The 17,234-nt window shown below is 38.7% G+C and overlaps 1 protein-coding gene across 1 annotated transcript in view; it reads right to left on the reverse strand.

The window, feature by feature from the left end:
- The window catches only part of GABRA5 (gamma-aminobutyric acid type A receptor subunit alpha5), a 268,627-nt gene extending 255,728 nt beyond the window's left edge, over positions 1-12,899 (reverse strand). The window contains exons 1-2 of the mRNA XM_044285544.1: positions 12,892-12,899; positions 12,652-12,773 (exon numbers count right to left, since the gene is read on the reverse strand). Coding sequence (XP_044141479.1) covers positions 12,652-12,773; positions 12,892-12,899 — 130 coding nt within the window. The remainder of the gene's footprint in view (positions 1-12,651; positions 12,774-12,891) is intronic.
- Between the last annotated feature and the right edge of the window lie 4,335 nt (positions 12,900-17,234).

The raw sequence follows: 17,234 nt of genomic DNA on the forward strand, positions 1-17,234 counted from the left end.
TGAGCACCAAAGGACCCGAACACTTTGGTGCTCGATCAACACTACTCAGGACTAAACTCCTAATATATGGGGGTCTGAGAGCTGGAGTTACATATGATTATTGTTGTTAAAACATGTCAGGAGTAGTGATGAGCGTCAGGTCCCATATTCGAATTTGCGTATATGTGGTAAAATATTCGTCACATATTCGCGAATATTCATATTTGAGATTATTTAGCAATTGCGAAAAATCTGCAATGTAAAAATTGGGCAATTCGAAGCGGGTCAGAAACAAATACTGTCTATAACACTATAGAATATAGTGCTATGTATTCGTTTTTTAGTTGTCTGTAGCGAAAGCTGTTGTGATTTATCAGATTCCTTTGGTAAATTTTTGTTAATATATTTTTTATGAGTTCATTTTCCACTTACAAAGAAAAAACATTAAATATACATGCATCATATACAAAAGAAGAGTACAATAAATCCGAAACCCCAAGAGAGAAAGGGAGCGAGATAATGGGAATAAAAACATGTCATTTATCTTGCTCACAACCGACCAGAAATGAAATAGGAGCTACTATGAAAATTGGTCTCAAGCTTGATCTTAAATCTTGTTTTTAGATCAGATACTTTTAAAAGTGACACATATCTAGTTATACTGTATATCTGGAAGGTGTGAATACTTTTCAACAGTATTGTTTACAGTATCTCACAAAAGTATGTACACCACTTACATTTTTGTAAATATTTAATAATATCTTCCTGGGGCAACACTGAAGATATGACAATTTGATACAATGTAAAGTAGTCAGTGTACAGCTTGTATAACAGTGTAAATTTTGCCATTAATGTCTAAACCGCTGGCAACAAAAGTGAGTACACCCCTTAGTGAAAATGGCCAAATTGTGGCCATTTTCCCTCTCCGGTGTCAGATGACTCGTTAGTGTTACAAAGTCTCAGGTGTGCATGGGTAGCTCTGACACTCCCTCATGCTGGTCACTGGAAGTTCAACATGGCACCTCATGGCAAAGCACTCTCTGAGGATCTGAAAAAAAGAATTGTTGCTCTATATAAAGATGGCCTATGCCTGTGATGACTAACCTCGGGCACTCCAGCTGTGATAAAACTACAACTCCCAAGATGCACACTTGCTTGGCTGTTCTCAAAACTCTATAGAAATGAATGGAGCATGCTGGGAGTCCTAGTTTCATTACAGCTGGAGTGTCGGAGGTTAAATCTTTTTAAACCTTACAGAATGTATATATGTAAGATAAATGTCAATTCCTGCAATATAAAGAACTAGATCACAGTAGGCACGAATAAAACATAACTTTTAATATTAATATTAATAATTTCAACCACTTCAAAGTGTGTAAAAAAAAGCAGTGAAAAAAAACAAACAAAAAATATTATGACATCATATTCTCTTTATAACCATTGGCACCTTGATCAAAACAGAGGGGAGAAGCTCACAGTGGGGGTACGCGGCACCACGCTTTCCCTACGAGGACCCTTAATAGTACCTCAACCCACAGGAACACCCTGATGGTGGGTGGCCTGTGGTCTCGTACCTGCCCTGACTCACCTTCATATTACCCTAAACATCCCAACGTGTTTCCCCTAGTACAGGTTCATTAGGGGAGAGATAATGGATAAAGTAAGGAAAATGATACACCGATTATAATAAATCCTAGATATAAAAGATGAGAGCCAATATGTACTACAAAAACGATGATATAGTACTCTGTGCACCAACTAATAAACGGAAGAGAATGTTAATGAACTGGATAGTCAGTAGAGATGATTTTATAAGCCATTAGTCACAACAGCCATATCATTCAAAAGTGGCCTTAATTCAACAGCCAAATCGTTCAACAATAACCCAGTCCTTGCTTAAGTATAGATATAATTTGTATGGTATATCAAGATATTGCTGACATATGGTGATATATTTTGCTAGTGTATGATGCTGATTTAAGCAAATATCAATCAATATCCACATATATAGCTCTATCAATGCACAGGATCACCAAGACTATTCGCTAAAAGGTGGTCCATCGATAGTGTGCAATGATCCCCTTAGATAAAGATGTCACAATGGCATTTTAAACACAGGATTTGATTGTGGTCAAAACACCTCTTACATATCAATTTGCTACATCGGTGGCAAGGCTGGCTGGTACAAGAGTGGTTGTCCTAATAGATGCGCATCTAGCTTAGTTGTGACTAATGGCTTATGAAATCATCTCTACTGACTATCCGGTTCATTAACATTCTCTTCCTTTCATTAGTTGGTGCACAGAGTACTATATCATCGTTTTTGTAGTATATATTGGTTCTCATCTTTTATATCTATGATTTATTATAATCGATGTATCGTTTTCCTTATTTTACCCATTATCTCTCCCCTGATGAACCTGTACTAGGGGAAACGCGTTGGGATGTTTAGGGTAATATGGGGGTGAGTCAGGGCAGGTACGAGACCACAAGCCACTCACCATCAGGGTGTTCAGGTAAGTTGTGGGTTGAGGTACTATTAAGGGTCCTCGTAGGGATAGCGTGGTGCCCGCTTACCCCCACTGTCAGCTTCTCCCCTCTGTTTTGATCAAGGTGCTAATGGTTATAAAGAGAATATCATGTCATAATGTTTTTTCTTAGTTTTTTTCACATCTTTTTTGATACACTTTGAAGTGGTTAGTATTATTAATATCAATATTAAAAGTTACGTTTTATCTGTGCCTACTGTGATCCAGTGTCAGAGGTTAGCCATCACTGGCCTAGGCTATAAGAAGATTGCCAAAAATCAGAAACTGAAGTGCAGCATGGTGGCCAAGACCATACAGCAGTTTAACAAGACAGGTTCCACTCAGAACAGGCCTCGCCATGGTCGATAAAAGAAGTTGAGTGCATGTGTCCAGCGTCACATCCATAGGTTGTCTTTTTAAAATAGATGCATGAGTGCTGCCAGCATTGCTGCAGAGGTTAAAGGAGTGTGGGTTGGGGGGGGGTGGGGGTCAGCCTGTCAGTGCCCAGACCATAGACTGCACACTGCATCAAATTGGACTCCATTGCTGTAGTCCCAGAAAGAAGCCTCTTCTAAAGATGATGCACAAGAAAGTCCGCAAACAGTTTGCTGAAGACAAGCAGACTAACGACAGGGATTACTGGAAAAATGTCCGGTAGTCTGATGAGATCAAGATAAACTTATTTGGTTCAGATGGCGTCAGGCGTGTGGTGGCATCCAGGTGAGGAGTACAAAGACAAGTTGTCTTGCCTACAGTCAAGCATGGTGGTGGGAGTGTAAGGGTTTGGGGCTACATGAGTGCTGCCGGCTGTGGGGAGCTAATTCATTGAGGGAATCATGATTTCAAACATGTACTGTGACATACTGAAGCAGAGCATGATCCCCTCCCCCCCCATCGGAAACTGGGCTGCAGAGCAATATTCCAACATGATAAAGACCCCAAACACACCTCCAAGATGGCCACTGCCTTGCTAAAGAAACTTAGGATAAAGGTACTGGACTGGCCAAACATGTCTCAAGACCTAAACCCTATTGAGCATTGTAGGGCATCCTCAAATGGAAGGTGGAAGAGCGCAAAGTCTCTAACATCCACCAGCTCTGTGATGTCATCATGGAGGAGTGGAAGAGGATTCCAGTGGCAACCTGTGAAGCTCTAGTGAACTCCATGCCCAAGAGAGTTAAGGAAAATGGAAAATAATGGTGGCCACACAAAATATTGACACTTTGGGTACAGTTTGGCTATTTTCACTTAGGGGTGTACTCACTTTTTTGCCAATGGTTTAGACATTAATGGTTGTGTATTGAGTTTTTTTGAGGTCTCATCAAATTTACCCTGCTTTACATTGTATCGAAGTGTCATATCTTCAGTGTTGTGCCATGAAAAGATATGATAAAATATTTACAGGGATGTAATCATTTTGTGAGATACTGCATGTAGTTTGAAATCAGCAGATAAATAAGTCATTGTTGAATAAGCATGTACCTAAAGAATATTACAGATGGAGCAATACAACTGGTGCTCCTCAAGTCAAGATAACACTGGCTGCATCTGTATATCTGGATCCTTAGGTATCCTTTCATGTAAGAAAATAACCATCAGCACATTTAGTGTTAGAGAGGTCCATAATCTTAAAGCTCATACAGTTGAAAAAAACAAAACCTGCTGATCCTACACTATATATGGTTGACCCAGCATTATTCTGAAACACCATATTAGAACACTAAGTATAGAAGCAGCCAAGCTATTTGCGTGAAGTAGCCATTAAAGTCACAACTGTTTTATATCACATTGGTACATTAATGATTTATTTATGACATGCGATTCAATGAAGGGTACAGTACACACAGCACACTTTACAAACATATGAAACAGCCAACACTTTACAAACATATGAAACAGCCAAAACATAAGGCCATAATCTATACCACAGCCTCTACAACAAGTAAGGTAGGAAAAAAGCATACATGTTCAACAAATTCAAGCCACTATTCTGCAATATCCAGATGCAATATAACATGTGAGGTGGTTACTATCCCATATAAGAGGAAAGCAAGCACTTACTGACTCTAGCTCCCATTCCTCCTTGGACAGTTTTTTTTTTATTCAAATTGATCTAATTTGCAGTTTTCTCTTATCCCCCTTGCTTGAATCCTGCTTCCTGGTTTGTCATGTTTCTGCTGTCCCATCACGTCTTAGGGCAGTGAAGTTTCCTGACATCAGCAGAACATGTGACACTAACCATGTCCCTTGTTCTTACCAATGACACATGTGCATCCTACATTACAAGTGATATAACAGCGATATCTGTTGGTCAGGATACATTTATATTAGCAGCACAGCCTCTTTAAAGATCATCAGACAGATGTCTGCACTCACTCTCAGTATTTACAATATATGTTTGGACATGATTACATGACCTCTATAAGCCAGCTTAGGAATTTCCCACAAATTCTGATTCTAGGGAATTGGGAAATTTGCAATTTGACAGAACAAAAAAACAGCACAGCAGGGCAGGGAAGATAAAGAAGGAGGATCGCATGACCTCAGGCAACTTCCCCATTGTAACAGCGGTTGCCGTCCGCCGATGTCCCTTTGCTTACCGCCACGGTCCTGGGTTCCGTGTTCGTCGGTGAATCCACTCCACGATTTTCTTCCAACCCTGGACACAGCATGATTTCAGCTTGTTCCCTGTAGCACTTCCTTAAGGGATGGCGTGCGTCACCTCCTGTCATTTATGGGTTAGCACATGTGACCGTGCTGACCAATCCTATCCCTCCTGCACTTATATAAGTGGCTCATCCCCCTTCCCAGGTGCCTGATTGTTAAGGTACATGTGTCCTTCAAAGGTTTCTGTTATCTCTGCCTGTGTTCCTGTTTACCTGACCCATACTTGTGTTTCTGGACTCTGCTACCCGTTTGATCCCTGCCTGCTTGCCTTGACTCCCCTTTTGCTGACCTGGATTGCCTTCCCTGTACCTGTGCCTCCTGTCCTGACCAATTGCTTGTTCAACTTTGCTGCTGCCTCATCCTTCGGTCCTGCATTGCTGCTCCTGGTTACGACTCGGTCTGCTGACCTCTGGTACCTTGCACTGGTACCCCCTGGTCCACCTGGACCAGCTGCCTCATGCGCCAATCCTCCTCAAGAGATAGCGACCTGGTGTTCCCTTCTGGAAAGTCTATCCCCACAATCAGGGGTACTGTGAAGAACAAGGGGTTCACTTAGACAATACCATTAGAGGAGGTAGGGCACATAGCACAGTAAGCATAATAATAGGTGCCACTTCTTGTCTGTAGAGATCACTTTACTGAGATCATCGTCCTATCATGGCAGTCAGGATTGGAATGACAGATATCTCCCATAGATAGATAACACAGGATCCACCAATCACAATAGGTGATTGTCAAAGCTTATCTACTCCCTCCTGACCTTTCTACAGGTCAGAGAGCATGTCTAGAAAACTCCCTTAGAAGTCAATGAAGTCCCCTGCCATCCATTATGTCTATGACCATGCTGGCTGCTGTAAAGTATATCTCTAAATGCTGTTAAGAGCAGCATAGGTAAGATAGCAGCCTATAATCATGTCCAGAAAGTAGAATTTTAAAAATTGCAATCAGTAAAGGAAAAAAAATTATAAAAACAGCGATATGTGTTACTATCTGGTTTTAACTGGCAGAAAAAAAAATTAGTTAGTTAGATTTAATTACTTGATAGAGAGATAGATATTAGCTATGGACAAGTGACATTGTAGTATCTCACTGTGTAACTCAGACTGCCAGTCATGTTTAGTGGGAGCTGCAGCGACATTTAAGGCTATACCACTCAATTGTTTATTAATGTGTTTCACCCCAATGTATACCACATAATTCACAATCACAGATATGCCATATGCATGCTGGCAATTTTTTTTTAACTCGAACAAGATGTCTGCATCTTTTACAGCCCCATTGAAATTAATGTGTCTGAATGCGATCCGCAATGTGTGAATGGACCCTTAATCCTTAATCTTTGTGCTCATAGTTTACCGCCTGATTTTTCTGTGTCACAGTTGCCACGTATTGTACTGGAAACTGTGTTCAATTGATTTTTAATTGATTAAAAAATATTGCAAAGATCTTGACAAAATTTAGCTGAGACTAGTGTACCTGCTATAGACCGTATTTTTCGCCTATAAGATGCACCTGCCCATAAGACGCACCTAGGTTTTTCATGATGAAAATAAGAAAAAAAAAATTTTTAACTAAAAGGTGTGCTTTTGGTGAGTTTTGATCTAATGGTGGTCTGTGGATGACACTATTATGGGGGATCTGTTGAGGACACTGTTATGGGGGATCTGTGGGTGACACTGTTATGGGGATCTGTTGGTGACACTGTTATGGGGGATCTGTTGGTGACACTGTTATGGGGGATCTGTGGGTGACACTGCTATGGGGATCTCTGGGTGGCTCTTATTGGGGTCTCTGGATGGCACTGTTATAGGGATCTGTGGATGACACTGTTATGAGGGGGATCTGTGGATGACACATATATAGCATCTTATGCTATGTGTCATCCACAGATCCCCTCCATAACAGTGTCCCTGTAGTGTGAATGACCCCCAATATAGGGGGTGGGGGTCGCATCTGGTTTTATAATGACAGCGGGGTCTGTGCAGTGACTATTCTACTACACGGGCCCCGCTCACTGCACATAATCTTATCTATAATTGTAGGCATTGTTAATGTATATGAATTCTGGGTAATCAGCGCCTGTATTACTTACAAGCGCTCAGTAGCAGAGAGGAGGGAGGAGGCAGGCCGGGAGGATGGCCGCTGGCAGCGTGAGTCACTACGTCACGCGCCTGCGCTGCCCAATTTATGAATAAAGCAGGCGGCGTGGGCGCATGATGTAGTGACTCCTCCCTCCTCTCTGCTACCGAGCGCTTGTAAGTAATACAGGCGCTGATTACCCAGAATTTTTATACATTGACAATTCCTACAATTACAGATACGATTATATACAGTGAGCGGGGGCCCGTGTAGTAGAATACAGTCAACGCACGGGCCCCGCTGTCATTATAAAAGCAGATGCCGGCCCCCAGCCCCTCCTCCCTCTCAGCTGATACACCCACGGCGTGGCATTGCGGCGTGGCATTGCGGCGCGGCGTATTATTGAAAATTCAGCAAAATGCAGCATTCGCCCCATAAGATGCACTGCTATTTTTCCCCCACTTTGGGGGGGAAGGGCGTCTTATAGGGCGAAAAATACGGTATTTCTTCATTGCAGTTGTCATATATTGAACTGAACTCCAATTGACAATTTTGTTTTGTTTTTTTAATATTTCAACTTTCTTTTTCTTTTTTTATCTGTTGATCACAAACTAGAGTTCCTGACACATTTTTCTGCATCAGTTACCATGTATTTGTGTAATATATATATATATATATATATATATATATATACATTTTCTCTTTCTTTATTTTTTCTTTAACATAGCACAGAACCTGTTGCTACTCCCAAAAAAGGATCATTTTGGGATTTTTTATAATTTTTTTATATAAAAAAGCATTACAAATCCAAGTTCCAGCAGAGCAGGTTGTTTTTGAACAAGCTGTTTGTTACAATGGACTACCATGCATTTACCCATAGCCATATGTAGTCATTGGGTTGGAGACAATAGTAGGAGACCTTACAGTGTTATAAATGACTATAAGTGGCTATTGGGCACCTTGTATCCAGGTAAAACTTATTCTGACCCAAACTGAATCTGACAACTGATCTGTGCGAATTGTACCCTAAATGAATTAAAAAAAATAATAAATGTGTTCAACTGCATCTCTAAATATTCCCATCCATTTTCACAGCTCTGGATAACTTAAATGTATAGTGCACAAAAAGCCATATTAAGTGTTCAGAAAATCAAATGAACATGATATTTGGTCATGGTAAATAAGATTATAATGAAGATAATTCATCTTTATACATTATACAAATATTTATTCTACAGCGCACAGTAGCACAATGTAGACTGAGCTTTTTTATTTTAATTTCTTTTAACTCAGTATAATTTTTTTTGCATGATTCAGATTTTATATTTTCTGTATACACTCTCTCTCTCTATATATATATATATATATATATATATATATATTTAATAAAATGTGAAGAGAGGCCTGAACGATGTATTGACACAGCTGCTAGCATTACTCCAATAAACCTGATTCATGAATTAAGGGCCTCTTAAACCAGCTCTTCTGTATTCTGAGTAGGAAGGATTTTCCTGCCCTTATAATTATCACCCTAGGATTTTTGATTGCATGTATTAAACATTTTATTAGATCTGACAGTCCTGCATTATAAATGTCCAGATTGTTGCATCGGTTCAGTATTAATCTCTTTGTCACTTTGCCTATACTAAGCCTCAGTAATTGTGTGCATGTGTCACACTTGTTGAGAAAAGTAGCCTTTACAGTGTGATTAATACTAACCCTAGCCCATGTGTAACCACTGGTGTTCATAAAATCATACTTCTGATATATAAGAATGCATAATATGTGGGAAACTACTACTGATGTTTTTAGCCATAATATATTCACATATATTATAATATATTATATATTCTAAATCTATAATAATATATGTAAATATATTATGGCTAAAAACTTATAATATATAAATATATATATAAATGTTTCTACGAGGACTCAAAGTCCCAACCTTGTACATTAGAGGCAAGGATGTTAACCACTACACTATTGAGCTACATGTTAACCTGCACAGAAGTCTTCTGCTGAATAGGAATACTCACTACATCAGAAACTTCTGTGAGGTTTTTCTGACACCATTAAGCATTCAGCTTTATAGCTGAGTGAATAAGGTCCTTGCCTCTAATGTATAATGTTGGGAGTTCAAATCCTGTCAGAAACTCCATATATGAATATAGCTATATATGGAGTCAAAGCAGGGACTCCTAAGCTGAACTAGAGTCCCGACACCCTCCCCTCTTCAGAGCAGGGGGTGCCTGGGGTTCTCCCATTGACTTCCATTGTCCTCGGGTGCTCGGTAGAACAGCCGAGCATCACAAAGTGTACTTCACGACCACTTTGGTGCTCAATCAACATTAGTAACCACAGCAACTAAATGACTGATTACTGCAGATTGGTGGACTAGACAAAATATAACCCTTTTAGTCACATTGTACATACAGATACTTTTATGTATATTGTGTTTGTACAGTTGCCACAACTCTCCCAAGTCAATAAAATTATTATCTATGATTATTATAAGTATTAACAATGATAATAATTGTGTAGGTAACAGTGAGCATACAATCAAGTACATTTTGATATAAATATAACTTTTATTATTTTTTCCTGGGAGGAAAATTGAAAGAAAACATCAATTCTGCTAGTACTTTTTATGTTTAGAATTTTTTGTCGTTCAGCATAAATAATGATACATTTATTCTTTTGGTCATTATGATTATGGTGATATGGTGATAAAAAATACAAAAAATTATATCAACATATTCTGAAAGTCATATCTTGATTTATATTTATTTATTTATTTTATTTCATAATTTATTTTATTTGTTTTTTTTTCATCAAGTAGGCTGTGTGAGGTTGTAGCTTTTGCACAATTTGGTGACATTTTCATAGGTTCACTTTTCAAGCACATTTATTTTTTTGGGCTTTTTTGAGGATGGATAAACAAAAACAACAATATTGCTTTTTATTCACCAATTCATGACCAGGGCCATTTACTTCATTTTATTTTTATTTTTTTTATTTTTTTGGTGCATGCATCTTTCAAAGCCATAACTTTTTTCCAACTGGTTATGTAAATATTTTTTGTGCTGTTATTCAGAAATCCATAGGAAATTATTTTTATGTATTTTTTTTATATTTAATTTGAACTTTGTGCCCCTTTATTATTATTATTATTATAGGTCATAAATTATACTGATTATTTCTCCAGTAACTGTGGCTGACAGCTTACAAGGCTTAACAACAGAGCTGATCTGATTCTGTTAAGACCCAGCACCTGGCCTTCAGCGATTACATGATAGCTAGAACCAGAGCAGGAAGCATTATTGCCACTTCCAGATCTGTATACACGGCGCTCATTGAGCAACATGTATTTAGTGATGGAGAAAGTAGTGATAGTAAAAAAAAAAAAAACATTTTTGCCTTCTCTATGGGGAACCCAGCTGTCACTAACAGCTCCCCACTCCTGCAGCTGCACGATTAGTGTACAGCTGCTAACTATGCAAAGATGTTCAAAAAGTCCTTGCTGAGTTAAATGTGGCCCACAAGTGTTTAATGGCATTTAACATGCATATTAAATAATGTTACTATTTTATAGTTCGAGTATGCGGTAATACCAATTATGTGCAGTTTTTCCTTCTTTTTAATTTTTCACATAAAGCATTTAATGTTGGAAAAAATTTTTTTGGTATTTTTTCATATTAACTTTTTTTTTACTTTTAAATTTTGTCTCACTAGGGAGCGTGAACTTCTGTGAGCTTGCTCACTCATAATACACTTCAGCACTTCTGTATTGCACTGCATTATATCTGGAAGTCTTTTACAGACAGGCTTGCTATCAAATCTTATAGAATGGGGACAGCAGTGTCACGGTAATGAAAAGTGAGCCCTGTACTCCTGCCTAGCGCTGTCCCTACCTATTTGCATGATCTGCCCTAAACTGCAGCCCACAACTGGAACATGTCTGCCAGCGCCGAACATCACAGCAGGAGTAGCAGGAGCTTCCTGTCACGGACGTTCCCGTGACAGGTGGTAGGAGATCAGTGAGACTGGCAACAATTGGTTAGATCTGACATGTTTTCTGTTTGGATCAAATGACGTCTGTGTTGTTTCTGGTACTTGCCACACCTTCTTTCCCCAGGTGTGGCTATTATGGTCATTTAACCTTCTCTATTTATTGTTGTTTCTCCCGCTATGCGTTTATGGTTTATAGCTTCAGTTTGAGTTGTGGATAGCTAGTGTGGATTTTGGCTGAGTTCCTGGTGCTGCCATAGCCACTTGAAGTTAAGTGCTTTCTTTCCCTTTTGTATTTTATTTGGGTTATTTTGTGTATTGCATTTCCCTGTCATTTGTATTAAGGCCTGAGGAATACTCTTGTTCGTCCTTCCTTTTGGAGGAATAGGTTGTCTCCATCCTGACATTAGTACCTGGGTCCTATAGGGTGAGTTAGGACATTAAGTATTTCTGTGTATGAACTCACCTACCTATGGGGTCTGTTCATACTGGTAGTTAGTCAGGACTTTGATTAGGGTTTTACTAGGAGGTGTCCGTCTTCTTTCCCGAATTTCCAGGTCTTATTCCCTCATCCCTTTCCCTCCTATGTTCGGTGTGGTGTTTCCCTCCCACACCCGAACACGACACGCCCTTGTCCACTGCAACTACAATCCTGGTGCTGATCACGTGGACACAATGACATTACCAGTGTTTGCAGCGCACTGTAATAGTACAGTACTGGAGCTCTTGGGATTTGGCACTGGTTAAGGGTTTAAAAGTGGTTTAGGGCTCACAAAAATGTAAAATAATTTATCAAATAAAAGCTAATAACATACTAATATACTTTCTTTCTAGACAAGTGCTTTTGTGAGCTCAGATACTGTATGTGTTACCAAATTCAGCTTCAATTGCCCATGCCATCGCAATCATTCTAGCAATCTGTCCTGATAAACTTATAAACATGCTTGCTTGGCTCAAGAGTGGCGAAGGCCATTGCCAAGTGGTGTATCTCCTTGACAGCAAAAGGATTGGGCATGTTGAAATTTAATTGCTCAATCCTTATCTCGCAAGGCCCCTATACACATCAGATGGTTGTCCAGTTCCTCTGAAATCAATGGGTTTGACAACCTTTATATAATGCGTCTAGCAAACTTAATAGTGGATAAGTTATATCCTTTTTCCTTCATTTGAGTATTTTCAACATGTAGAATTATGCTATTTGCATGGTGTGGGGTTATTAAGAGTGTAAATATGCATTTACATAAATTAACTCAATCTAATTCACATCTAAAGCTGTGTATATAGTGATTTTTTTATTAATTGGTTCTATATAAAGCGTGTTGCAATTATCACTTGGTTGCAAACAGTTTTCACAAGTCGCTCAAAAATATACATGGCGATTCTTTACCTCCAAGCCCAGGCCGTAGTCTGTTGTCGTAACCATCCAGCAAACCATCAAGTATTCGTGTAAATATGGTGATATTATCATTTGTGTCTTCTTTGATTGATGCAGTAGTCATCTGTGAAGTGCTGTTTTAACATAGATGAGAATGTGTCATTTTAAGTATAGACTACAACTTAGAATTTTTATCATAAAAAATAATTTTCAAGGTTTAATAATAAAATCCTAATATTATTACAGAAGTACAGACCCATCTTTCCTAAGCTGTAAATGTCAGCTTTGATCAGTTTTTGTGTGCCTATTGTGTGGACCGATGGTTTGAGCTTTGCATCCCTACTTCTAAATGTTAGGATCACTACTTTTCTAATCTACTTATACGTCAAGCATTTAATCTAGCAAGTAAAAAATATTTAAAACATTGTGCTCCTTAATTATGAGTGTGGAATATAATAGTAGCACTATAGTCTTTATGGCAATCTACAGATTCTCGTGTTAGGGCAGATGGAAAAAACAGTATAATGTAATAAGCGTGTAATTAGTGTAATTAGAGTACATCCATTATGAAAATACAGTATCCGTTAGCAATAGATCTCAAACTTGCATAATCCCCTGTAATTTAATATGTGGAATGTAGACTAATATCCTCTTTGCAGTCAGTACTTTAGAATGCTTACAAAGATGAAGTCTGATGGATTGAAGGGGTTACTTACACTAATTTAAATAAAACTCCTATACCCAAAAACCAAAAGTACTTATATTATGTAGTCTGTGTCACATTAGCATTAATCTCTGTCACATCTAAACTGTAGTTAGTATGGATTCTTATATGTAAATCGTGTGCAAATTAGCTCTATTTCCAAAAAGGAAAGGACCTTACATCTGGTGGCATTAGAGGTTCAACCTTCTTTTCTTTTTGGAAAGGGAGCTAATTTGCATAGATTATTCCCAGAGGGACATTGCTTGGCCTGTATGACTCCTTACGCCTACTTGGCACTCTCCATAAAGAGAAATAGTACACCCCCTGCCTCAAGTTATATGTAAACCAAAACTATATTTCCGCAAATTAGCTCTAAGGGGCCAAATCAAGTTAGACAATAACAGTCAAAAGATTGGTCATACCTTTTCACTCCATGAGTTTTCTTTTTCTTTTTTTTTTTATCTTTTCTACATGGTACATTTATATTGATGACATGAAACGATGAAGAAACACATATGGAATTAAATTGTAAACAAAAAAGTGTTAAAGAAACAGCACACATAAGTTTTTGAGGCAGACTTTTAAGCCAAAGCCAAAAACTAGTTAAACATGACAGAAGCTGAAGTCTCTGTTTTATATTTCGTATTTATTTAGAATCTTCAGGCTTAAGCTAAAAAAATATATATAATGCAAAACTTTATCAAAAACTTATTTTTTTTGTGTGGGAAACCACCCTTAAAACGTATTTCTAAGCAGTGACCATTGAAACGAGATAAGTTTATATTATTAACTTGTAGGGTATGTATGTTTTGCTAATATCAAGAATATTCCTTTTTCACTAGAGTAACTTTGTGTTGTGTACTATTCCATATATGCACATGTACTATTCCACATATTCTTTGAAAAATTGTATGGAGGTGGGTAACTGGGTGACTAAAAACCCAAGTTTGAAGGGTTAGTATGACAACAAGCAGTAAAGACATTGGTAGTGGGGGAATTTATGAAGTCCTGTTAATTGGTTTTATGGTGAAAAAGGGGTGGGAACATGGATGGATGTTAGCTAGGTGAGTAGGTGTCCCCAGATTTATGAAATGATTTGTGAAGTAATTTTTTTTTAAAAATGGATCAATCTCACTTTAGTATTGAGGTGACATAAAAACTAACATAACATCTCTAGACAAAATTGTTATTTTTAAAGATGCACCAAAATAATTAAATGGGCAATGTTTGAAAAATGTGGTGCAAATTATGGCAATGTAGACTCAAGCAGGATATAAATATCCTCACGATATACAAACCAGATTCCAAAAAAGTTGGGACACTATACAAATCGTGAATAAAAACTGAATGCAATGATGTGGAGGTGCCAACTTCTAATATTTTATTCAGAATAGAACATAAATAACGGAACAAAAGTTGAAACTGAGAAAATGTACCATTTTAAGGGAAAAATATGTTGAATCAGAATTTCATGGTGTCAACAAATCCCCAAAAAGTTGGGACAAGGCCATTTTCACCACTGTGTGGCATCTCCCCTTCTTCTTACAACACTCAACAGACGTCTGGGGACCGAGCAGACCAGTTTCTCAAATTTAGAAATAGGAATGCTCTCCCATTCTTGTCTAATACAGGCCTCTAACTGTTCAATCGTCTTGGGCCTTCTTTGTTGCACCTTCCTCTTTATGATGCGCCAAATGTTCTCTATAGGTGAAAGATCTGGACTGCAGACTGGCCATTTCAGTACCCGGATACTTCTCCTACGCAGCCATGATGTTGTGATTGATGCAGAATGTGGTCTGGCATTATCTTGTTGAAAAATGCAGGGTCTTCCCTGAAAGAGATGACGTCTGGATGAGAGCATATGTTGTTCTAGAAACTGAATATATTTTTCTGCATTGATAGTGCCTTTCCAGACATGCAAGCTGCCCATGCCACACGCACTCATGCAACTCCATACCATCAGAGATGCAGGCTTCTGAACTGAGCGTTGATAACAACTTGGGTTGTCCTTGTCCTCTTTGGTCCAGATGACATGGCGTCCCAGATTTCCAAAAAGAACTTCGAATTGTGACTCATCTGACCACAGAACAGTCTTCCATTTTGCCACACTCCATTTTAAATGATCCCTGGCCCAGTGAAAACACCTGAGCTTGTGGATCTTGCTTAGAAATGGCTTCTTCTTTGCACTGTAGAGTTTCAGCTGGCAACGGCAGATGGCACAGTGGATTGTGTTCACTGACAATGGTTTCTGGAAGTATTCCTGAGCCCATTCTGTGATTTCCTTTACAGTAGCATTCCTGTTTGTGGTGCAGTGTTGTTTAAGGGCCAGGAGATCACGGGCATCCAGTATGGTTTTACGGCCTTGACCCTTACGCACAGAGATTGTTCCAGATTCTCATAATCTTCGGATGATGTTTAGCACAGTTGATGATGATAGATGCAAAGTCTTTGCAATTTTTCACTGGGTAACACCTTTCTGATATTGCTCCACTATCTTTCTGCGCAACATTGTGGGAATTGGTGATCCTCTACCCATCTTGGCTTCTGAGAGACACTGCCACTCGGAGAAGCTCTTTTTATACCCAATTATGTTGCCAATTGACTTAATTAGTGTTAATTGGTCTTCCAGCTCTTCGTTATGCTCAAATTAACTTTTTCCAGCCTCTTATTGCTACTTGTCCCAACTTTTTGGGGATTTGTTGACACCGTGAAAATTTGAATCAGCGTATTTTTCCTTTAAAATTATACATTTACTCGGATTAAACGTTTGATCTGTCATCTACGTTCTATTACAAATAAAATATTGACATTTGCCATCTCCACATCATTGCATTCAGTTTTTATTCACAATTTGTTTAGTGTCCCAACTTTTTTGGAATCCGGTTTGTATATCTCCCATGGTCCCCTTTGTCTCTTTAACTCCATACAAACAAAATATACCTAACAGTCAAAGAAAACATAGCCTGCATGTATAACAGCCCGATATGTATGGTGATATATGTAGGACAAAAAGTAGTAAAGGGTAAATGCTTAAAAGAGTATACCCCACAAACCTATAGAAATGTCAGCATTTATGCTCAGGTGGGCGTTATTCCTCAATTATCAGGCCTTTTCTGTGGAGGGATTTATATACTGTACCATTATTGACAGAGATGATGCTACCCCCGGATGAAGGCACGCCAAAACGCGCATTGGGGTGGCATCTTTCTTTTCTTTTTAAAATCTTTTTATTGATTTTATCACAGAAATGGGGGTGAACAAACAATATTGCAGACAGGCAGATTCTGCAAAGGTATACTAGTAAGTCCGCACAGAAGGTTTACAGCAATTGGACAAAGGCACAATTTGATACATTAAAACACAGCCTGGCCGACTAAGGCAGATAGAGCATACTAAAATGCATAAAACAGTCATTATTGATAAGTTAACCATTACAACCTGCTCTGCTAGCATCACTTCGTCCAATAAATCAAGGCTATGTCAAACAGTCTTTCCTGAACTGGGACGCGCGAGACCAACATCCCTTTTTATTTCAAAGAAAGCCCTTGCCCGGATGGTGCAAGGAGCCGAGCGGACAGTACGTAGGCTTCTGACAATAAGAATAATAATATCAAGTGAAGTAAAACCAGAAAGGAAGAGAATAATCAAAAGGAAACTATAAATGAAATTGGGAGAAAAAGAAAAAATAAACTGAACTGTTAAGTAGGAAGGGGGGGGGAAGAGGGGGGGGACGTGGCGGGGTGGCATTCATTTACCACCGATATGAAGGCAGAGGACTGAACCTGCGGGTTGTAGTATAAAACTAGTAATCTGTGGGCTATCTGGAGTGACCAGGCATCTCGTCGACACTGCGTAAGAAGTTGGTGTCAAGCATCCCACCAAGGGTAACGCA

Source organism: Bufo gargarizans, chromosome 3, assembly GCF_014858855.1.
Source record: "Bufo gargarizans isolate SCDJY-AF-19 chromosome 3, ASM1485885v1, whole genome shotgun sequence".
NCBI lineage: Eukaryota > Metazoa > Chordata > Amphibia > Anura > Bufonidae > Bufo > Bufo gargarizans.